The 24011-nt window shown below is 42.4% G+C and overlaps 1 protein-coding gene across 2 annotated transcripts in view; it reads right to left on the reverse strand.

Moving 5' to 3' along the window:
* LOC121535374 (guanine nucleotide exchange factor VAV3-like) overlaps positions 1 to 24011 on the reverse strand; it is a 121132-nt gene that overhangs the window by 11610 nt on the left and 85511 nt on the right. For both annotated transcript variants that reach the window (XM_041842394.1, XM_041842393.1), the window contains exons 21-25: positions 21467 to 21532; positions 21229 to 21263; positions 19256 to 19372; positions 16520 to 16607; positions 11007 to 11139 (exon numbers count right to left, since the gene is read on the reverse strand). In XM_041842394.1, the coding sequence (XP_041698328.1) occupies positions 11007 to 11139; positions 16520 to 16607; positions 19256 to 19372; positions 21229 to 21263; positions 21467 to 21532 (439 nt within the window). The remainder of the gene's footprint in view (positions 1 to 11006; positions 11140 to 16519; positions 16608 to 19255; positions 19373 to 21228; positions 21264 to 21466; positions 21533 to 24011) is intronic.

Consider the following 24011-nt stretch of genomic DNA (forward strand, 5'->3'; position numbering starts at 1 on the left):
GTTAAAGAGACTATCAGGGCCCTTGAGCAGAACATTAAATCTATTGAATTGAAGTTGCTCACTCAGAATGACCCCCGGACTAGTCATGAACTTACAGGACAAGAAACATGAACTGAGGTCGTTTCTGCATGAAAGAGTGAAGGGTGCCTTGATTAGGTCTCGTTTCGCTTCCCTCAAGGATATGGATGCTCCTAGTGCTTTTTTTTTTTTACCTAGGACAGTCGACATTGCAACGTAAACAGATGGTCTGCCTTCGTCTCCCTGATGGGAAGGTGACCACGGATGACAGTGAAATGCGTCAACATGCCATGGATTTCTATTCTGCCCTCTATAAGGCGGAGGATTGTGACTCTCTGTGTACTGAACAGTTGTTACACGGTCTTCCTCAATTGGGACCTGAGCAAAGAGTCGCATTGGACTCTGACATTACACTGCAAGAGCTGTCCACAGCAGTTATGCAGCTCTCAACAGGCCGAGCCCCTGGCATTGATGGTTTACCATCTGAGTTTTATAAGCACTTTTGGGGGTCTATTGGGGAGGATTTTTATGAAGTGGTGTGTGAATCTTTTCATGAGGGCTCTCTTCCTGTATCTTGTCAACGTGCGGTACCTTCACTGTTGCCAAAAAGGGGGATTTGGCTCTCATAAAAAATTGGAGACCTGTTGCTTTGCTGTGTGCAGAATATAAAATTGTTTCTAAATGTCTCTCAAACAGGTTGAAAGAGTATCTGGGATTGTTGGTCCACAAGGACCAGTCCTACTGTGTACCTGATCGCTCTATTGTTGACAACTTGTTTCTAATAAGAGATGTTTTGGACATTTGTAAACTGTCTGATGTAAATGTGGGTTTACTTTCTTTGGATCAGGAGAAGGCTTTTGATCGTGTGGACCACCAGTACTTGTTTAAAACAATGAAAGCCTTTGGGTTTGGGGATGTTTTTTTGTCTTGGATGAATTTACTGTATGCTGGGGCCTCATGTATGGTGAAGGTGGGGGTGGTTTGAGTTGTCCCATCCCTGTCCAAAGGGGCATCAGGCAGGGATGCCCAATTTCAGGGCAGTTATACAGTCTGGCGATTGAACCAATGCTTTGTTTTTTAAGAGCGAAGCTTACTGGTTTCTCTGTGCCAGGTGTAATGAAGGGTCCCACGATAGCACTGTCTGCGTATGCAGATGACGTGACAGTTTTTATTACAGGGGGTGAGGATGTTAAGGTTCTCTCAGACGCCTTAAAGGTGTATGAGGGGCCTCCTCAGCTAGAGTCAATTGGGGAAAGAGTGAAGCGCTGTGGGCAGGCCAGCTTCAGATTGGGTCCGCTCCACGGTTACCAGGGGGGCTTCAGTGGGGCAGAGATGGGATGAAGACTTTGGGGGTTTTTCTAGGCTCCGATGTCTTTCAGAAAAAGAACTGGGAGGGTGTAGTGGAGAAAGTGTGTGCCAGACTGTCAAGATGGAAATGGGTGCTGCCCCAGCTGTCTTATAGGGGAAGGGTACTGGTAGCTAATAACCTAGCTGCCTCTACCCTGTGGCACAGACTAATGATTTTACAGCCACCAAAGGGTCTGATACAAGAGCTTCAGAGGACCCTTGTCAACTTCTTCTGGTCTGAACAACATTGGATTAAAGCTTCAGCCCTGTACCTGCCACTGCACGAGGGTGGGCAAGGCCTGGTGGACATTTCTTCCAGGATCATGGCTTTCCGGCTTCAAGCAGCCCAGAGACTGTTGTACAGTGACGGTTCTAGCTGGGTTGACACAGCCTACGCATTGATGAGGAGAGCGGGCTGTTTGGGCTTAGACAAGCACCTTTTCCTCTTAAAGCTGGAGGGGGGTGAGTTGCCTGGCCTGACTCCATTTTATGAGTCTGTTATGCAGGCTTGGAGAGTTCTGGTCAAGTCCCGTAAGGCCTGCACGCCACCAGGGATGTGCCTTTTTGAAGAGCCTCTTTTTCACAACACTGCCATCCAGTCCCGTGTTCTGGGTTCAGCTAGCCTACGTTCATGCCTGTTAGGCGTGGGGTGTACTAAGCTGGGTCATCTGATACGGAACAGGAATAGGTCGTTGGAGGAGCTGGGAGAAAGAGCGGGGATCCGATCGTCTCGCCTACTAAGGAAGGTCGTCGCTGAGGTCTGTGATTCCTTGCCAGTACTTCATCTGCAGTATGTGACTGACACTTCCAATTCTGATCGGTGGAAGGAGGGTCTGGATTATGTGTTCCCTGCACTGATTGTTAGTGCTGCGGCGGGGGCATTCGAGGAGGACGTGGGGATGCTGCTTTCCTTCGATACCCCGGAGCTGGGGGAGTTCAAGGAGGTGGGAAAGAAGGCCATGTACAGAATATGTGTAAAGGTGTCCCATGCCTCTTCCCTGGAAGGGGTAAAATCGACGAGGTGGGCGGGTGTGCTTGGTCCAGGTGCCTCCCCAAAGGCTGTTGGCGAACATTATACAAACTGCCTATTGATAAGAGGACAGCTGACCTCCAATGGAGGATAATACATGGAGCCATAGCCACCAACATGTATCTGGTACACCTGGATCCTACTGTTGGGGAGGGGTGTCCATTCTGTGCTCAGTCTGAAACTCTGGCACATCTGTTTTTACAGTGTCCCAGGTTGGTCGGGATGATTGACCTGATCACTAATTGGTTCTCAGCTCTGGGAGAGGTTTTCTCTTCCCAACTGTATATATTTGGGCCAAAGTACAGGTTTAGTCAGAAAGGTGTAGTTGTGTTGCTTAATTTTGTGTTAGGGGCAGCAAAATTAGCCATATGGAAAACCCGAAAGAACAGTATTCGGGGACAGGGGGTCTGTGGATGTGGTGGGAATGCTGGAGGGAATGTTGGCAGCAAGACTAAGGGTTGAGTTTGCCTATTATAAACTTGTCAACAATATTGATCTGTTTATGAGTATATGGGGTATTCAGAGGCTGTTGTGTTCAGTTACTGTGGAGGAGGAATTGGAGTTGTGTTTTTAATTGATGTGTAAATACGGTTTTGTATGAGTATTTGTGTGGTGGGCTCCCAGACCCAATAAAGATTATTTCAAACTCAAACTCTCTCTCTCTCTCTCTCTCTCTCTGTCTCTGTCTCTGTCTCTGTCTCTGTCTCTGTCTCTGTCTCTCTCTCTCTCTCTCTCTCTCTCTCTCTCTCTCTCTCTCTCTCTCTCTCTCTCTCTCTCTCTCTCTCTCTCTCTCTCTCTCTCTCTCTCTCTCTCTCTCTCTCTCTCTCTCTCTCTCTCTCCCTGTCACGCACGCTGGTCGTGCTGTCTACCCTACCTCAAGTCAACTCTGCAATATGGTTCCCTGGCTTACACCCACTCCCTCAGGGATAACCAAACACAGGTCAATATGGCTCTACTGCCTAACCAACACACACACAGCGATAGACGCACACCAGTGGAGGCTGCTGAGGGGAGGACGGCTCATAATAATGGCTGGAATGGAGTGAATGGAATGGTATCAAACAGATGAAAGCCAGGTGTTTGATACTATTCTATTCACTCCATTCCAGCCATTATTATGAGCCGTTCTCCCCTCAGCAGCCTCCACTGGCATACACACATGAATGGAAACACACGCACGCACACACACACAGTCAGACACACACACATACAGGGCTGGATCCTGGATCAATAGGCGCAGAGGACTGTATTGAGTATTGCGGGACTGGCGTTCTAGTGAGTGGCAGGCGAGTAGAGGGCTATCTAACGCCTCTGGTAGCTGAGGTCCCTTTGCAAAATGTTTCTGTGAAAAAACTGTGTGGCCAGCTCAAACGCTGACTGTTCCATCAATCGAAACTGGACGTTCTAAATAAGCGTTCTAATCACACCGGTTTGAGCGTACGCTACAGGAACCACTGTAGAATGATCACCCCCGTTTGTTGGTACGTGTCAAAGGGTTAAACAGGTTAACATTCACAAGGCCGCGGGGCCAGACTGATTACCAGGACACGTACTCAGAGCATGCGCTGACCAGCTGGAAAGAGTCTCTTCGCTGACATTTTCAACCTCTCCCTGGCCCAGTCTGTAATACCTACATGTTGGAAGCAGACCACCATAGTCCCTGTGCCCAAGAACGCCAAGCTGACCTGTCTAAATGGCTATCGCACCGTAGCACTCACATCTGTAGCCATGAAATGCTCACATCAACACTAGGGTTGGGCAGTATCCACATGTTCATACCGTCATACCGTTTCTGTACCATACCGGGATATATACGGTATTACCGGAAGTGCACACAAGGGGGCGCTATTATTATTATACGTTTTTTTACGCACAAAACAATTTAGGCAAAAGAGATCTTGATCCAGGAGGGGATTGACTGTCTCTAGTCTGGGTTTCCAGTTATTTTTAGCTAACATTCCACTCCTTGCCACTCCATGTAATTGCCAAAGAGACTGGCCTTTCGGCAATCTCAACGTTCAATAAGCAGCTGGGTTTACGGAGGAGTTGCTCATTGGTTGTTGGAAATAACATGAATATTTTCCATGATAAAATGTCGAGCCTCGAAAATAGAATTAGAATTATAACTAAGTAAAAAAACAAACGTTTAGCTGTTAGCAAGTTGTTGTATTTTGAGGCTTAAAATCAAAGCAAAGAGGTTTTGTAGATGGAATTGCAGTGTGTATTTAGTTTGAGAATTTAGACGTGAGCTAGCAACCCCCAGGTGCGAGCTTAGTCCCCTCCTGTTCGCCCACGACTGCGTGGCCGCGCTAGACTCCAACTCCATCATTAAGTTTGCTGACGACGGTGGTTGGCCTGATCACCGACGACAATGAGACAGCCTATAGGGAAGAGGTCAGTGACTTGGCAGTGTGGTGCCAGGACAACAACCTCTCCCTCAACGTCAGCAAGACGAAGGAGCTCATCGTGGACTGCAGGAAATGGAAGGCCAAGCACGCCCCCATCCACATCGACGGAGCTGTGGTGGAGCGGGACGAGAGCTTCAAGTTCCTGTGTCCACATCACAATTATCATGGTCCACACACACCAACACAGTCATGAAGAAGGCACGACAACGCCTCTTCCCCCTCAGGAGGCTGAAAAGATTTGTCATGGGCCCTCAGATCCTCAAAAAGTTCTACAGCTGCACCATTGTGAGCATCCTGACTGGTTGCATCACCGCTTTGTATGGCAACTGCTTGGCATCTGACCGCAAAGCGCTACAGAGGGTAGTGCGTACGGCCCAGTACATCACTGGGGCCGAACTCCCTGCCATTCAGGACCTCTATACCAGGTGGTGTCAGAGGAAGGCCCTAAAATTGGTCAAAGTCTCTAGCAACCCTTGTCATAGACTGTTCTCTCTGCTACCGCATTGCAAACGGTACCGTTGCACCAAGCCTGGAACCAACAAGACCCTGAACAGCTTCTACCCCCAAGCCACAAGACTGCTAAATAGTTTGCTAAATAGTTAACCAAATAGCTACCCGGACTGTCTGCACTGACTCTTTTTGCACTAACTCTTTTAAATAAACACATTATTATCTATCCTGTTGCCTAGTCACTTGACCCCTACCTACAGTATACTGCTGCTACTGTCTATTATCTATCCTGTTGCCTAGTCACTTTAACCCTACCTACAGTATACTGCTGCTACTGTCTATTATCTATCCTGTTGTCTAGTCACTTTACCCCTACCTACAGTATACTGCTGCTACTGTCTATTATCTATCCTGTTGTCTAGTCACTTTAACCCTACCTACAGTATACTGCTGCTACTGTCTATTATATATCCTGTTGTCTAGTCACTTTACCCCTACCTACAGTATACTGCTGCTACTGTCTATTATCTATCCTGTTGTCTAGTCACTTTACCCCTACCTACAGTATACTGCTGCTACTGTCTATTATCTATCCTGTTGCCTAGTCACTTGACCCCTACCTACAGTATACTGCTGCTACTGTCTATTATCTATCCTGTTGTCTAGTCACTTTACCCCTACCTACAGTATACTGCTGCTACTGTCTATTATCTATCCTGTTGTCTAGTCACTTTACCCCTACCTACAGTATACTGCTGCTACTGTCTATTATCTACCCTGTTGTCTAGTCACTTTACCCCTACCTACAGTATACTGCTGCTACTGTCTATTATCTATCCTGTTGCCTAGTCACTTTACCCCTACCTACAGTATACTGCTGCTACTGTCTATTATCTATCCTGTTGTCTAGTCACTTTACCCCTACCTACGTATACTGCTGCTACTGTCTATTATCTATCCTGTTGTCTAGTCACTTTACCCCTACCTACAGTATACTGCTGCTACTGTCTATTATCTATCCTGTTGTCTAGTCACTTTACCCCTACCTACAGTATACTGCTGCTACTGTCTATTATCTATCCTGTTGTCTAGTCACTTTACCCCTACCTACAGTATACTGCTGCTACTGTCTATTATCTATCCTGTTGTCTAGTCACTTTAACCCTACCTACAGTATACTGCTGCTACTGTCTATTATCTATCCTGTTGCCTAGTCACTTTACCCCTACCTACAGTATACTGCTGCTACTGTCTATTATCTATCCTGTTGTTTAGTCACTTTAACCCTACCTACATGTACAGTACAGTAGGTACAGTGGTCCTCTGTAGCTCAATTGGTAGAGCATGGCGCTTGTAACGCCAGGGTAGTGGGTTCGATCCCCAGGACCACCCATACGTAAAAATGTATGCACACATGACTGTAAGTCGCTTTGGATAAAAGCGTCTGCTAAATGGCATATTATTATTATTATTATATCTAGCTCAATTACCTAGTACCCCTGCACATCGACTCGGTACTGGTACCCCGTGCAGTGCTTAATTTGAGCCGGATCCGCAACTCTCAGATTTTACTTTTTTCGTTCCGGCACCTCCAGTGCATTCGGAAAGTATTCAGACCCCTTCCCTTTTTCCACATTTTGTTACGTTACAGCCTTATTCTAAAATGGATTTTTTTTTTAAATCATCATCATCATCAATCTACAATTTAATCAATTTTAGAATAAGGCTGTAACGTAACAAAATGTGGAAAAAGTAAAGGGGTCTGAATACTTTCCGAATGCACTGTATTTGCCTGGATCCAGTACCTCTCGTGGCATGATTTATTAATTGTTTCACTGTTCGCACTGTAAACATTCTAATAAAAGTGATCAGCGTTAAATCAAGTTGCCTCCTTGTTATTTCTCCCACCACCCGCACAGAAAAACCATCCCGTAAAAGGCAGTGATCCTTCTGTGTCATCAACTTATCCTGCTACACTGATTCCAGACCTGCTCTCGTATTTGTACATAGAGGTTATGGGGAGTGTGCAAAAGCAAACCATTCCAGGTGACTACCTCATGAAGCTGGTTGAGAGAATGCCAAGAGTGTGCAAAGCTGTCATCAATGCAAAGGGTGGCTACTTTGAAGAATCTCAAATATAAAATATATTTTGATTTGTTTAACACTTTTTTGGCTACTACATGATTCCGTATGTGTTATTTCATAGTTTTGATGTCTTCACTATTATTCTACAATGTAGAAAATAGTAAAAATAAAGAAAAAACCCTTGAATGAGTAGGTGTGTCCAAACTTTTGACTGGTACTGTATACATTCATTGGGAGAGACACGCGCGCACACACACATAAACACATACACACACACGTACACACATACACACACCGTGTGTCCTCTCCTCCTTTTCCCTGTTTGATACAGAGTGCTGCTGCTTCAGTCTGTTAGCTTAATGTACATCCCAAATGGCACCCTATTCACTATACAGATGTAGGATCTTCATTTGAGCCAGTTTGCTACAGCAGGAAAATTATCCTGCAGCAACAGGGAAATGTGAATTATTATGTGGATTATAATTCATGGCCAATTTTGTAGGGGTTGATCCATTTTTCCTAAGGGAATATCTACTCTGAAATTTGAAAGTGGAAATTACAAACCCCAGAAGCAAGCCTTTTTAAACCTCAAATACACTACAAGTTTAAAATGTCCTGCATTGCTGGAAAGTTCTCCTGCAACAGGGTGATCAAATGACTGAGGGAAAGTCAAATATTCCATTCTGGCCATATCAGGACAGAGGGAAAGTCAAATACTCCATTCTGGCCATATCAAGACAGAGGGAAAGTCAAATATTCCATTCTGGCCATATCTATGGCCTTCATTTACATGTGTTACAAGGTCTAGACACAAGTGAATATCTGAATATGTACAGTTGAATATCTGAATATGTACAGTTGAATATCTGAATATGTACAGTTAAATATATGAATATGTACAGTTAAATATATGAATATCTACAGTTGAATATATGAATATGTACAGTTGAATATTTGACAAATGCAGGCAGGTGGCCATTTCTACATCGCACAGAGCTATAGTCAGGCTTTGGAGGAGGATGATTTGCATATTTAATGTCACTGTCTGGGTAAATGTGTGCTTGGAGAAATATGTTTATTTTTTTTATTTTTTTTTATTTTTTTTTGGGGGGTTTAATATTGCAGATAGATTGTAACTTGGTGGTTGGGGATATCCCTCTAGTGGTGCGGGGGCTGTGCTTTGGCGGAGTGGGTGGGGTTATATCCTTCCTGTTTGGCCCTGTCCGTGGTTTCTTCGGATGGGGCCACAGTGTCTCCCGACCGCTCCTGTCTCAGCCTCCAGTATTTATGCTGCAGTAGTTTATGTGTCGGGGGGCTGGGGGTTAGTTGGTTATACCTGGAGTACTTCTCCTGTCTTATCCAGTGTCCTGTGTGAATTTAAGTATGCTCTCTCTAATTCTCTCGTTCTCTCTTTCTCTCTGAGAACCTGAGCCCTAGGACCATACGTCAGACTACCGGGCATGAAAACACCTTGCTGTCCCCAGTCCGCCTGGCCTTGCTGCTATTCCAGTTTCAACTGTTCTGCCTGCTCAGGCTACGAAACCCTACCTGTCCCAGCCTGCTGTTTACTCCTGAGAGTCAAATTACCACTTATATACACTATTTCTAGCATGTCGAGCAAGTGTAAAACAGGGCTGTGATTTGGATAAAACACTATTTTTCACTTGAGTTTTTAATAAGCGTAAGTGTTAACAGCAGATTTGATTTAATTGAACAACAGTATTTTTAGTTTGAAAGTTGGGAGTTGGTTGTCCAAGCAGTAAGAGTAAGCTGATTTATTTTCTATACACTGTACACAAGTAGAATGTGCTCTGGCTATGCTGTGATATAAACAGAGAGATCAATGACGTGAGTCTGCGATATCTTGTTGGATATACAGTGGGGAGAACAAGTATTTGATACACTGCCGATTTTGCAGGTTTTCCTACTTACAAAGCATGTAGAGGTCTGTAATTTTTATCATAGGGACACTTCAACTGTGACAGATGGAATCTAAAACAAAAATCCAGAAAATCACATTGTATGATTTTTAAGTAATTAATTTGCATTTTATTGCATTACATAAGTATTTGATCACCTACCAACCAGTAAGAATTCCGGCTCTCACAGACCTGTTAGTTTTTCTTTAAGAAGCCCTCCTGTTCTCCACTCATTACCTGTATTAACTGCACCTGTTTGAACTCGTTACCTGTATAAAAGACACCTGTCCACACACTCAATCAAACAGACTCCAACCTCTCCACAATGGCCAAGACCAGAGAGCTGTGTAAGGACATCAGGGATACAATTGTAGACCTGCACAAGGCTGGGATGGGCTACAGGACAATAGGCAAGCAGCTTGGTGAGAAGGCAACAACTGTTGGCGCAATTATTAGAAAATGGAAGAAGTTCAAGATGACGGTCAATCACCCTCGGTCTGGGGCTCCATGCAAGATCTCACCTCGTGGGGCATCAATGATCATAAGGAAGGTGAGGGATCAGCCCAGAACTACACGGCAGGACCTGGTCAATGACCTGAAGAGAGCTGGGACCACAGTCTCAAAGAAAACCATTAGTAACACACTACGCCATCATGGATTAAAATCCTGCAGCGCACGCAAGGTCCCCCTGCTCAAGCCAGCGCATGTCCAGGCACGTCTGAAGTTTGCCAATGACCATCTGGATGATCCAGAGGAGGAATGGGAGAAGGTCATGTGGTCTGATGAGACAAAAATAGAGCTTTTTGGTCTAAACTCCACTCGCCGTGTTTGGAGGAAGAAGAAGGATAAGTACAACCCCAAGAACACCATCCCAACCGTGAAGCATGGAGGTGGAAACATCATTCTTTGGGGATGCTTTTCTGCAAAGGGGACAGGACGACTGCACCGTATTGAGGGGAGGATGGATGGGGCCATGTATCGCCGAGATCTTGGCCAACAACCTCCTTCCCTCAGTAAGAGCATTGAAGATGGGTCGTGGCTGGGTCTTCCAGCATGACAACGACCCGAAACACACAGCCAGGGCAACTAAGGAGTGGCTCCGTAAGAAGCATCTCAAGGTCCTGGAGTGGCCTAGCCAGTCTCCAGACCTGAACCCAATAGAAAATCTTTGGAGGGAGCTGAAAGTCCGTATTGCCCAGCGACAGCCCCGAAACCTGAAGGATCTGGAGAAGGTCTGTATGGAGGAGTGGGCCAAAATCCCTGCTGCAGTGTGTGCAAACCTGGTCAAGACCTATAGGAAACGTATGATCTCTGTAATTGCAAACAAAGGTTTCTGTACCAAATATTAAGTTCTGCTTTTCTGATGTATCAAATAGTTATGTAATGCAATAAAATGCAAATTAATTACTTAAAAATCATACAATGTGATTTTCTGGATTTTTGTTTTAGATTCCGTCTCTCACAGTTGAAGTGTACCTATGATAAAAATACAGACCTCTACATGCTTTGTAAGTAGGAAAACCTGCAAAATCGCCAGTGTATCAAATACTTGTTCTCCCCACTGTACAATCATGAGACCATTCAGACATCATTATTTCAGGACTCACTCACTTCTTTGAACACATTCCAACTAGTGTTGGGGTCAATTCAGGAAGTGATTTGAATTAAACATAAAAAATAAAAAAACACCAGTGCCAGTGTGCATTATATCATTATGTTAGTGGGGATAAGGTTCTGTCCTGTACTCACCAGCACCAGTGTGTTTGATGCCTTGGGGCATGTCGTTCCCGTTGCCAGGCTCTCTGAAAGGTACCTGCAGTGTTGTGTCCAGACTCCTGAAGCCCTCCCTCAGAGAATGCTGCTTGTAGTAATCCACCAGTTCCTGGGTGTTTAAAACACACAAGAACTAGTGAAAACACACAGGAAATATGGTGACTTAAAAGATTAGGGAGGAGGAGGATGAATTATATATATTTTTTTCAATGGGGATGGCATTATTTTATTGGAATGGCATTGTTTTATTGGAATGACATTATTTTATTGGGATGTTATTGTTTTATTGGGATGGTATTGTTTTATTGGGATGGCATTGTTTTATTGGGATGGTATGGTTTTATTGGGATGGCATTGTTTTATTGGGATGCTATTTAATAGTTTTATTGGGATGGCATTGTTTTATTGGGATGGCATTGTTTTATTGGGATGGTATTGTTTTATTGGGATGGCATTGTTTTATTGGGATGGCATTGTTTTATTGGGATGGCATTGTTTTATTGGCATTGCATTGTTTTATTAGGATGGTATTATTTTGTGGGGATGGCATTGTTTTATTGGGATGGCATTGCTTTACTGGGATGGCATTGTTTTATTGGGATGGTATTGTTTTATTGGGATTGCATTGTTTTATTAGGATGGTATTGTTTTATTGGGATGGTATTGTTTTATTGGGATGGTATTGTTTTATTGGGATGGTATTGTTTTACTGGGATGGTATTGTTTTATTGGGATGTTATTGTTTTATTGGGATGGTATTGTTTTATTGGGATGGTATTGTTTTATTGGGATGGTATTGTTTTATTGGGATGGTATTGTTTTATTGGGATGGTATTGTTTTATTAGGATGGTATTGTTTTATTGGGATGGTATTGTTTTATTGGGATGGTATCTACTGTATGGTACTTACTATTGAATGTTTATGTTTACTGTTTAGAACCTACTGTTGAATGTGTAAGGGATATATGCTGACGTTCTGTACCTTACCTTGGAAATACCTACTGTTGAATGTGTAAGGGATATATGCTGACGTTCTGTACCTTACCTTGGAAATACCTACTGTTGAATGTGTAAGGGATATATGCTGACGTTCTGTACCTTACCTTGGAAATACCTACTGTTGAATGTGTAAGGGATAAATGCTGACGTTCTGTACCTTACCTTGGAAATACCTACTGTTGAATGTGTAAGGGATAAATGCTGACGTTCTGTACCTTACCTTGGAAATAACGGACAACGCAGCAGAGTTCCATTAGTTCTATATGTGGGTCATTCTACAGATTCGGTGACATTTCAGTATTGTCAGTGTCCCAAGATGTACTAGTGTTATAACTTGTCAGAACATTTATCAAACTACACTTAAATTACAACATTTCAAAGTTTTACATGTTTTTAATATGGAGTAGAGAATATGATTTTAAACAGAGATGAATTTCAATACTTATATGTTTGCTTTTCTTAGGAGTATTAAGAATTTCGCCTGTCCCTATTGACCATCATGCAAATGGCGTGACTCATTTTGAGTACACAGTGTTAAATAATAATGCTTTTTTTTTGTTAAATTAATTGTATATGCCCCCTTATTATGCATAATCCATTTTCTCAGCATAAGACATTTTATTTTCTGAGAAATTCAGGCTTTTACCCCTGTCCTTGTATTTCTTTCAACCCCGTAACGCAACAATACCCCCACTCACAATTAAATAATGGTTTGATCCTGTGGACATCATTTATGAGGAAGTGACATCATACAAGTCTTCAGAGAAGCCTGGTGTGACAAGTGGTAAGCTGCTCTCTCACTTTTTATAAATATTTCATGTTTTTTAAGCACATATGGGCTTTGTCAATCTCAGGTATTCAACTCTGTTGGGGGGGGGGGGATTCATAATTAAGATTTTACCAAGAATTGTTTTTATAGCTATGAAGTATAACAATGTATTTTGTTGAATAAGGCCATGTGGCACACTGCTAGCTGCTAGCATCCCGAATTAGCAACAGATTAGCACAAAATCTTCAACCCTGTCACATTCAACCCCATCACATTTTTCAATGTTACGGGGTTGAATGGCTGTTACAGGGTTGAATAGCTGTTAAATCTTAGCAATATTTAATGTATATTGCTTAATACCAATCATATTTTCTTGTTGAATGTTTGTTGTTTACGGTTTTACAGTATCAACTAAAAGTACGAGGAATTTTTGAAAATAATAACTTTAAAAAAGTGACAATTAATTTGTTCTCTCTCCTATATACATTGACATATTTAGGAGTATTATCTGCAAGTTCATGTTCATTTTACTACATAGTGATTAAAAGGATACAATATTTAGTCTTGAAGAGTAAGCAGGTCATTGACTTGACCTTGACCTACAATTTCAGATTCAACAATGGAAAAAACAGCAGCAGAAAGGAAACACACATAGAGAGGAAGGTGAGGGACATCTGCGCGCCGGTGGTCAGGTAATTCTCCTGGACATGGGAAGGGAGCACCAGATGGTGTTGGTGCAACCCTAAAAAGAACCGCAGACAGGCTGATAAGTCAAGGATGTGACATCCCAAATGCTCATACTCTGTACAGGGTCTTAGAGGAGAACAACACTGCCATCAAGCTTTACTTCATTGAAGACGAGGCCATCGAGAAAGCCGTCCAAGGTATGCCAGCCAATTTGCCAGTAGTTCCATCCACAATGCGGATCCACCAAGTTGTTTGTGTGGCTGCAAGGCAAATTGCCTACCGTGATGTAAGCTGTATGTGCACAGTCCACAACAAGAAACTGGAATGCCAGTGTTTCAATACACAACATTTCACATTTACCCCTAAAGTTACATCAGTCGTGTCACAGAGGGAGGTTGATTGGGCAAATCCAGACATATGCGGGAAATGGTGCGTGGCCAAATATGATGACGATTTCTAGCCCGGAATAATTCTAGCCAAAGATGAATCCCATGTGCAGGTCAAATGCATGTGCTGTGCTGGACCAAATAGGTACTTCTGGCCACTTCTTGATGATATCCTGTGGTATCCATTTGAGGACATCTTGGAACACATTGATCCCCCTAAACCGGTGACTTCTAGGCACATGGAAATACAGAAGGAAGTGTGGGCTAGGCTCTCTCAGTAAAAATGGTGAACAAACTGTAGGCTTACCTATAGGTTATTAATGTTAAGATGTTTGCTTAATGTTCAAACATTCAAACAACACAGACATTCCTGCCATTACTCTGGATATTTCTATGAAATCAATGAAAATGTTGTAACTGTTGTTAGTTTATTAATGTGTTTTAATCTGTCTAGATTTCATCTTGATTGTTTAAACTTTAAAAGCTATGTTGACAGTAGTTTAAAATGTTAAAAAATGGCAACATGTGACCTATATAGGTTATCAATGTTAAGATGTTTGCTCAATGTTCAAACAGACTCCTGCCATTATCAGATGGATATTTTTATGAAATCAATGAAATGTTGTTACTGTTATTAGTTCATTAATGTGTTTTACTCTGTCTAGCTTTCATCTAGATTCTTTAGATTTTAAAAGCTATGTTGACAGTAGGTTTAAAAATGTTTAAAATGTTTAAAAAATGGCAACATGTTAGTGATCTCAAAAGATAAAACATATGACACGTGATGCTTTTCACTCAACCCTGTTACATGATTTTCAACCCTGTTGCGGTGCATTCATCCCTGTTACGAGATTATTTTTTCACATTTTTGTATTAAATACACAAAATATAACATCAATAGTGTTTTTATTGTGTGTATTAAATCAGGGTAAATAAGGCTATTTCAATTTTGTCAGGAATTACGCAGCATTCTTGCACATTTCTTGCGAAAATGTGGAGTTAGATTAGAAATTTCTTCATCGTAAACTGGAAAGGATGGTGCTGGTCAGTTTTTCTTGATTTTCTCTTTAATTACAATATGCCATTATTTACAAGGGACATCTAAACTGTGAGATTATGCCAGAAGCTGATCTCAAGCTTATTGGAAAAATGAATAGTTGAATAACAAAATGACTGTGACGGGGTTGAATTAAATTGGGACTTGTTTGAGAAAATAATACAGAATAATAACTTAATACTCTACATTGAGATGGGAAAAGGTATTTTCTATCAAGTACACACATTACTTTGTCACATCAAATAAAAAAAAGCTTAAGATTTTAATGTTCATTGTTTCATCCTCCTCAATCACAAAAGGCACCGAATCTGTAGAATGACCCATTTATGGTCGTGACCCAGTCGTTAGTTTGATATTTATGGATGTGACCCAGTCGTTAGTTTGATTAGTTCGATATTTATGGACATGACACAGTCGTTAGTTCGATTAGTTCGATATTTATGGACATGACACAGTCGTTAGTTCGATTAGTTCGATATTTATGGAAGTGACCCAGTCGTTAGTTTGATATTTATGGAAGTGACCCAGTCGTTAGTTCGATTAGTTCGATATTTATGGACATGACACAGTCGTTAGTTCGATTAGTTCGATATTTATGGAAGTGACCCAGTCGTTAGTTCGATTAGTTTGATATTTATGGAAGTGACCCAGTCATTTGTTCGATTATTTTGATATTTATGGAAGTGACCCAGTCGTTTGTTCGATTAGTTCGATATTTATGGACGCGACCCAGTCATTCGTTCTACATGTTCCATTGCCAGCGGTTCTTATCCCTCGCTTGCTAACTAGCCAACTAGCTACGGCTAACACAGTCACGACCTCTGCAGCCAGAATAACAGCAAAGTAGCTGCATTTGCGTTTGTTTAAGCTGTTTTCTAGTGACATTAATTCTGAGCTGATAATGCCCGATTTTGCCTGGCATACCTAGAAAAGTTTGCCTTCTTGTCAGGACACTGGACACTGTTCATTACGAGGAAATCGCATTGCAAACACTAGGCTAAAAGCTAGCCAATATGACAACCAAATTCAAAAATATAAATAGCTGAAAACAGCTGGTCAAAATAGAAAAAAATATGGGAGGATTTGACAGCATAGCGCCACTTGCGTCATGACTGCAACAGTAGGGACCAGAGAATTTCATGTTAATCTCTCAACACGTTAGCTCATCAGATGCTCTAAGAAAATATGTATCTGCAAAAACAAATCAATGCTAGCTAGCTAGCTATGTTTTTCCTCGTTGGACCTGCGTTTACAATGAATACAATTTCGGGTTTGTGTGGTTGTTGGTTTAGCTTTCTGTAACTTTGTAGCAAGTACAGTCTGCATGTGTAGGCGCATATTGCGTCGTGATTGCAAGGTGTCCCGATATCTGTGTATGTGTGTGTATATCGGGGGGTTGGATAAAAAGCAGAAGACACATTTCCATCCGGAATGGACTAATAAAGTATTTATTATCTTTTCCAACTGTCCATTATCTGGTTTTAGAATGCCCTTCTAGCCAATCAGAAACTAGTATTCAACAATGCTGTGGTATAATTCTGTATACTGTATGGCGTGCTAAATTGCAAAGTGGGACCTAAACATGACTTACCAACACAGTCTTAAACAGCCTGGTCTCTGCGATGTAAAAGCATCCATTCTTGGTCAGGATCTTGATGTGCTTGACTTCGTCGTCGAACCTGTGGGCAGAGAACGGCCAAGCTTTAGCTAGGCTTTAACTCAATGGCCTAACTCAGTCTTGTGTGTGCAGGACACACAGGTTCGAACCAAGTCGCTTACACATGTTCATATAGATGGGATCAGACATGTTGTCAGCTGTTATAGGCCCCAGTCAGAGGGAATCATGTACACATATACAGTTGAAGTTGGCAGTTTACATACACCTTAGCCAAATACATTTAAACTCAGTTTTTCACAATTCCTGACATTTAATCCTAGTAAAAATTCCCTGCCCTAAGTCAGTTAGGATCACCACTTTATTTTAAGAATGTGAAATGTCAGAATAATAGTAGAGAGAATGATTTATTTCCGCTTTTATTTTTTTCATCACATTCCCAGTGGGTCAGAAGTTTACATACACTCAATTAGTATTTGGTAGCATTGCCTTTAAATTGTTTAACTTGGGTCAAACTTTTCGGGTAGCCTTCCACAAGCTTCCCACAATAAGTTGGGTGAATTTTGGCCCATTCCTCCTGACAGAGCTGGTGTAACTGAGTCAGGTTTGTAGGCCTCCTCAGTTCTGCCCACACATTTTCTATAGGATGAACCAGACTTGTGGAGGTCTACAATTTTTTTTCTGAGGTCTTGGCTGATTTCTTTCAATTTTCCCATGATGTCAAGCAAAGAGGCACTGAATTTGAAGGTAGGCCTTGAAATACATCCACAGGTACACCTCCAATTGACTAAAATAATGTAAATTAGCCTATCAGAAGCTTCTAAAGCCATGACATCATTTTCTGGAATATTCCAAGCTGTTTAAAGGCACAGTCAACTTAGTGTATGTAAACTTCTGACCCACTGGAATTGTGATACAGTGAATTATAAGTGAAATAATCTGTCTGTTAACAATTGTTTGAAAAATTACTTGTGTCATCCACAAAGTAGATGTCCTAACCGACTTGCCAAAACTATAGTTTGTTAACAAGAAATGTGTGGAGTGGTTGAAAAACGAGTTTTAATGACTCCAACCTAAGTGTATGTAAACTTCAGACTTCAGCTGTACATAGGATCCGACATGAGACAGTTATGCTGCCCTGTTGTATGTATGTTTTTTATTATGGATGAGGAAAATACGGTAACGTTGCAAAATGAGTTATACATAATGGATATATGTTGAGTTATACATTATTAATGTCTGTTGAGTTATATACTGTTCTGTTATACATTGAGATGGATGAGGCCCCTGTTTGGTGAAGGCTATGCTCTTCACACATATAAACACACACACCAGGCCTCCAGATAACAATCTGAAGCAGTAGGACACACACACAAGGTATAAGCAGTATGACGGCCTATTAGGATTGGAACGTTCAGAAAATACATCAAAGCAGAACACAGTCCACCATAGAGTCCACCTTGACAACCATAGAGTCCACCTTGTCAACCATAGAGTCCACCCTAGAGTCCACCTTGTCAACCAAAGAGTCCACCTTGTCAACCATAGAGTCCACCTTGTCAACCATAGAGTCCACCATAGTCCACCTTGTCAACCAAAGAGTCCACCTTGTCAACCAAAGAGTCCACCTTGTCAACCATAGAGTCCACCTTGTCAACCATAGAGTCCACCATAGAGTCCACCTTGTCAACCAAAGAGTCCACCTTGTCAACCAAAGAGTCCACCTTGTCAACCAAAGAGTCCACCTTGTCAACCAAAGAGTCCACCTTGTCAACCATAGAGTCCACCTTGTCAACCAAAGAGTCCACCTTGTCAACCATAGAGTCCACCTTGACAACCATAGAGTCCAACATAGAGTCCACCTTGTCAACCAAAGAGTCCACCTTGTCAACCAAAGAGTCCACCTTGTCAACCAAAGAGTCCACCTTGTCAACCATAGAGTCCACCTTGACAACCATAGAGTCCACCATAGAGTCCACCTTGACAACCATAGAGTCCACCTTGACAACAATTAAAGAGTCCACCTTGACAACCATCGAGTCCACCTTGACAACCATAGACTCCACCTTGACAACAACCAGAGTCCACCCTGATAACCATAGAGTCCACCTTGACAACCATAGAGTCCACCCTGATAACCATTGATCCACCATGATAACCATAGAGTCCACCTTGACAACCATAAAGTCCACCTTGACAACCATAGAGTCCACCTTGACAACCATAGAGTCTACTACGACAAGCAGGCTTGAATGCCACTGGCTGGAGTGCTGTGTCACAATACCAGAGGCCCTCGACTCTGCTCTAGAGTCTTACTTCATAGTCTCTAACCCATAGACCGTAGCCGAATAACTGGACAATGTCTGACATATCCCAAAAAAGATTTGGGATAAAAAAATACAGTTTGAATGGCTAACTGACCGTGAGAGTGTCCAGTGACATGGCAGTTAAATCCTGGTTCTGTATGTAACAGCTGAAGTTGTAATTCCCTGCTCCACATATGAGAGACAGTGTGGTGTGTTATGTGTGTTAACATCATCTGTAAGGTAAAAACACAGTCCCAAAAAGCTTTCAGACTCTCTATGGCTCATTGAAGAGGACAGTGTGACATGACAGGTACACCATGGTTCTGGAAGGCAAGAACATGCCCCAGCCCTGCTCCACTTCCATGATGCTGACACACCCACACTCACACCCGCACGTTCTACTTACTTGAAACTGATGGCATACTCGTTGCACTCTCTGGTCCTGTGTCTGATCAGGTAGGTGCTGTTCTCTCTGTCCATCAGCACTACCTCCGCCTGGTGCCTCTCCATCGGCCCCGCAAACCTGACCATGAGAAAACCATGAGATAACCATCAGACAACATCAGATAACCATCGCACAACCAACACACAACCTACGTACAACCATCAGACAACCATCAACCAACAATCACACAATCAACACACAACTATTACACAATCATTAGACAATCACAAACAGCGCACAAATAACCATTGGAAACCCACAAACAATGACATTATGATTACTAACATACGGTGGGGAAAAAAAGTATTTAGTCAGCCACCAATTGTGCAAGTTCTCCCACTTAAAAAGATGAGAGGGGCCTGTAATTTTCATCATAGGTACACATCAACTATGACAGACAAATTGAGAAAAAAAATCCAGAAAATCACATTGTAGGATTTCTAATGAATTTATTTGCAAATTATGGTGGAAAATAAGTATTTGGTCACCTACAAACAAGCAAGATTTCTGGCTCTCACAGACCTGTAACTTCTTCTTTAAGAGGCTCCTATGTCCTCCACTTGTTGCCTGTATTAATGGCACCTGTTTGAACTTGTTATCAGTATAAAAGACACCTGTCCACAACCTCAAACAGTCACAATCCAAACTCCACTATGGCCAAGACCAAAGAGCTGTCAAAGGACACCAGAAACAAAATTGTAGACCTGCACCAGGCTGGGAAGACTGAATCTGCAATAGGTAAGCAGCTTGGTTTGAAGAAATCAACTGTGGGAGCAATTATTAGGAAATGGAAGACATACAAGACCACTGATAATCTCCCTCGATCTGGGGCTTCACGCAAGATCTCACCCGTGGGGTCAAAAAGATCACAAGAACGGTGAGCAAAAATCCCAGAACCACACGGGGGGACCTAGTGAATGACCTGCAGAGAGCTGGGACCAAAGTAACAAAGCCTACTATCAGTAACACACTACGCCGCCAGGGACTCAAATCCTGCAGTGCAAGACATGTCCCCCTGCTTAAGCCAGTACATGTCCAGGCCCGTCTGAAGTTTGCTAGAGTGCATTTGGATGATCCAGAAGAGGATTGGGAGAATGTCATATTTATTTTTATTTATTTCACCTTTATTTAACCAGGTATGGTCAGATTTTTGGTAAAAACTCAACTCGTCGTGTTTGGAGGACAAAGAATGCTGAGTTGCATCCAAAGAACACCATACCTACTGTGAAGCATGGGGGTGGAAACATCATGCTTTGGGGCTGTTTTTCTGCAAAGGGACCAGGACAACTGATCCGTGTAAAGGAAAGAATGAATGGGGCCATGTATCGTGAGATTTTGAGTGAAAACCTCCTTCCATCAGCAAGGGCATTGAAGATGAAACGTGGCTGGGTCTTTCAGCATGACAATGATCCCAAACACACCGCCTGGGCAACGAAGGAGTGGCTTCGTAAGAAGCATTTCAAGGTCCTGGAGTGGCCTAGCCAGTCTCCAGATCTCAACCCCATAGAAAATCTTTGGAGGGAGTTGAAAGTCTGTGTTGCCCAGCGACAGCCCCAAAACATCACTGCTCTAGAGGAGATCTGCATGGAGGAATGGGCCAAAATACCAGCAACAGTGTGTGAAAACCTTGTGAAGACTTACAGAAAACGTTTGACCTGTGTCATTGCCAACAAAGGGTATATAACAAAGTATTGAGAAACTTTTGTTATTGACCAAATACTTATTTTCCACAATAATTTGCAAATAATTTCATAAAAAATCCTACAATGTGATTTTCTGGATTTCTTTTCCTCATTTTGTCTGTCATAGTTGACGTGTACCTATGATGAAAATTACAGGCCTCTCTCATCTTTTTAAGTGGGAGAACTTGCACAATTGGTGGCTGACTAAATACTTTTTTCCCCCCACTGTGTTAGAGTTGTTGTTTCACCTACCACAGCTGGGCTGAGTAATCCACTGGCTTGGGCACCTGGGAGGGACAGAGAGAAACATGGTTATTTCCAGCCAAATGAGATCAATGCAGACAAGTGGAGGTCATCTGCAGTAATGAGCAATCATCTGCGAAGAATGTAGGCCTTAGAAAGGGTTTATGAAGGCTGATGAAGGTTTATGAAGGCTTCATTAAGTCTTTAAATAAGTTGTTTAATAAGGGTGTTTAGCTTCCATACTTACACATGGGCAGGGCCTAACGGCATCGCTGGGAAAGAAGCCAATCTCTCTCGTCGCCAAGATCTTGCCCTTCAACGGCACATTGCTGTTAGTTAATCACATTATATTAGTCTTCCCTCCATCATCCCTTCCCTCCTTCTCTCCTCCTCCTCCATCCATTCTATAAATCATCCCTTCCCTCCTTCTCTCCTCCTCCTTCCCCATCTCTTCTATAAATCATCCGTTCCCTCCTTCTCTCCTCCTCCTTCCCCATCTCTTCTATAAATCATCCGTTCCCTCCTTCTCTCCCCCTCCCCTATCTCTTCTATAAATCATCCGTTCCCTCCTTCTCTCCTCCTCCTCCATCTGTTCTATAAATCATCCGTTCCCTCCTTCTCTCCTCCTCCTTCCCCATCTCTTCTATAAATCATCCCTTCCCTCCTTCTCTCCTCCTCCTTCCCCATCTCTTCTATAAATCATCTGTTCCCTCCTTCTCTCCCCCTCCCCTATCTCTTCTATAAATCATCCCTTCCCTCCTTCTCTCCTCCTCCCCTATCTCTTCTATAAATCATCCGTTCCCTCCTTCTCTCCCCCTCCCCCATCTCTTCTATAAATCATCCGTTCCCTCCTTCTCTCCTCCCCCTCCCCTATCTCTTCTATAAATCATCCGTTCCCTCCTTCTCTCCTCCTCCCCCATCTCTTCTATAAATCATCCATTCCCTCCTTCTCTCCTCCTCCCCCATCTCTTCTATAAATCATCCGTTCCCTCCTTCTCTCCTCCCCCTCCCCTATCTCTTCTATAAATCCTTGACAATTAGCCCACAATGAGGCAGAGTGTCCAACACAGTAACACAGTAACACTAGTGATGCAGCAGTTCCTAACTGTTAAATCTCTGTGGATTGATGAGGAATTACAATTTTTTTTATGGTTGAGAGGGATGAGGCAAAAGGAATAGCAAATGAGTCTGGCTGCACAACCGATTGGCAAATGTACTGCAAATTGGGAAATCATGTGACTAAACTGAATAAAAAGAAGAAGAAACTACACTATGAAACAAAGATAAATGACAAAGAATGATAGTGAAAAGCTTTGGAGCACCTTAAATGAAATTTTGGGCAAAAAGGCAAACTCAGCTCCACCATTCATTGAATCAGATGGCTCATTCATCACAAAACCCAGTGATATTGCCAATTACTTTAATGATTTTTTCATTGGCAAGATTAGCAAACTTAGGCATGACATGTCAGCAAAAAACATCCAAGTATAACTGATAAAATTATGAAAGACAAGCATTGTAATTTTGAATTCCGTAAGGTGAGTGTGGAAGAGGTGAAACAATTAGTGTTGTCTATCAGCAATGACAAGCCACCGGGGTCTGACAACTTCGATGGAAAATTACTGAGGATAATAGTGGACGATATTGCCACTCCTATATCTTCAATCTAAGCCTACTAGAAAGTGTGTGCCCTCAGGCCTGGAGGGAAGCAAAAGTAATTCCGCTACCCAAGAGTAGTAAAGCCCCCTTTACTGGCTCAAATAGCCAACCAATCAACCTGTTACCAACCCTTAGTAAACTTTTGGAAAAAATGGTGTTTGACCATATACAATGCTATTTTACTGTAAACAAATTGACAACAGACTTTCAGCACGCTTATAGGGAAGGACATTCAACAAGCACAGCACTTATGCAAATGACTGATGATTGGCTGAGATAAATTGAAGATAGAAAGATTGTGGGGGCTGTTTTGTTAGACTTCAGTGAAGCTTTTGACATTATCGATCATAGTCTGCTGATGGAAAAACTGATGTGTTATGGCTTTACACCCCCTGTTATATTGTGGATAAAGAGTTACCTGTCTAACAGAACACAGAGTGTGTTCTTTAATGGAAGCCTCGCCAACATAATCCAGGTAGAATCAGGAATTCCCCAGGGCAGCTGTCTAGGCCCCTTACTTTTTTCAATCTTTACTAATGACATGCCACTTGAGTAAAGCCAGTGTGGATATGTATGCGGATGACTCAAGACTATACACGTTAGCTACTGCGAGTGAAATCACTGCTACACAAGTTTTTTGTTGTTGTGCACTCTCCTCAAACAATAGCATGGTATTTTTTCACTGTAATAGCTACTGTAAATTGGACAGTGCAGTTAAATTAACAAGAATTTGAGCTTTCTGCCCAAATAAGACATGTCTATGTCCTGGAAAGTTTGCTGTTACTTACAACAGTCATGCTAATCACATTAGCACACGTTAGCTCAACCGTCCTGTATACGGGACACCGAACCCGTAGAGGTTAATGTTGCTGGACCCCAGGAAGAGTAGCTGCTGCCTTGGCAGTAGCTAATGGAATAAGGCCTTTCAGAAATGTAAGAACTCTCAAGAGCAGCCTGATTTTGTCAGAGAAATAAAGCACAGCGCAGGTTGGATGAAGATATGAGGGGTTACTTTGCTGATAAAATCATTCAGAACAAAAATGACCCTAAAAAGCTTTGGAAATCATTTAAGGAACTAGGCTGTAGTAGTACTACCAGAAACAAACTAAACAGTATTGGACTGAACATCAGCG

The sequence above is a fragment of the Coregonus clupeaformis genome, chromosome 21, assembly GCF_020615455.1.
Source record: "Coregonus clupeaformis isolate EN_2021a chromosome 21, ASM2061545v1, whole genome shotgun sequence".
Taxonomy (NCBI): domain Eukaryota; kingdom Metazoa; phylum Chordata; class Actinopteri; order Salmoniformes; family Salmonidae; genus Coregonus; species Coregonus clupeaformis.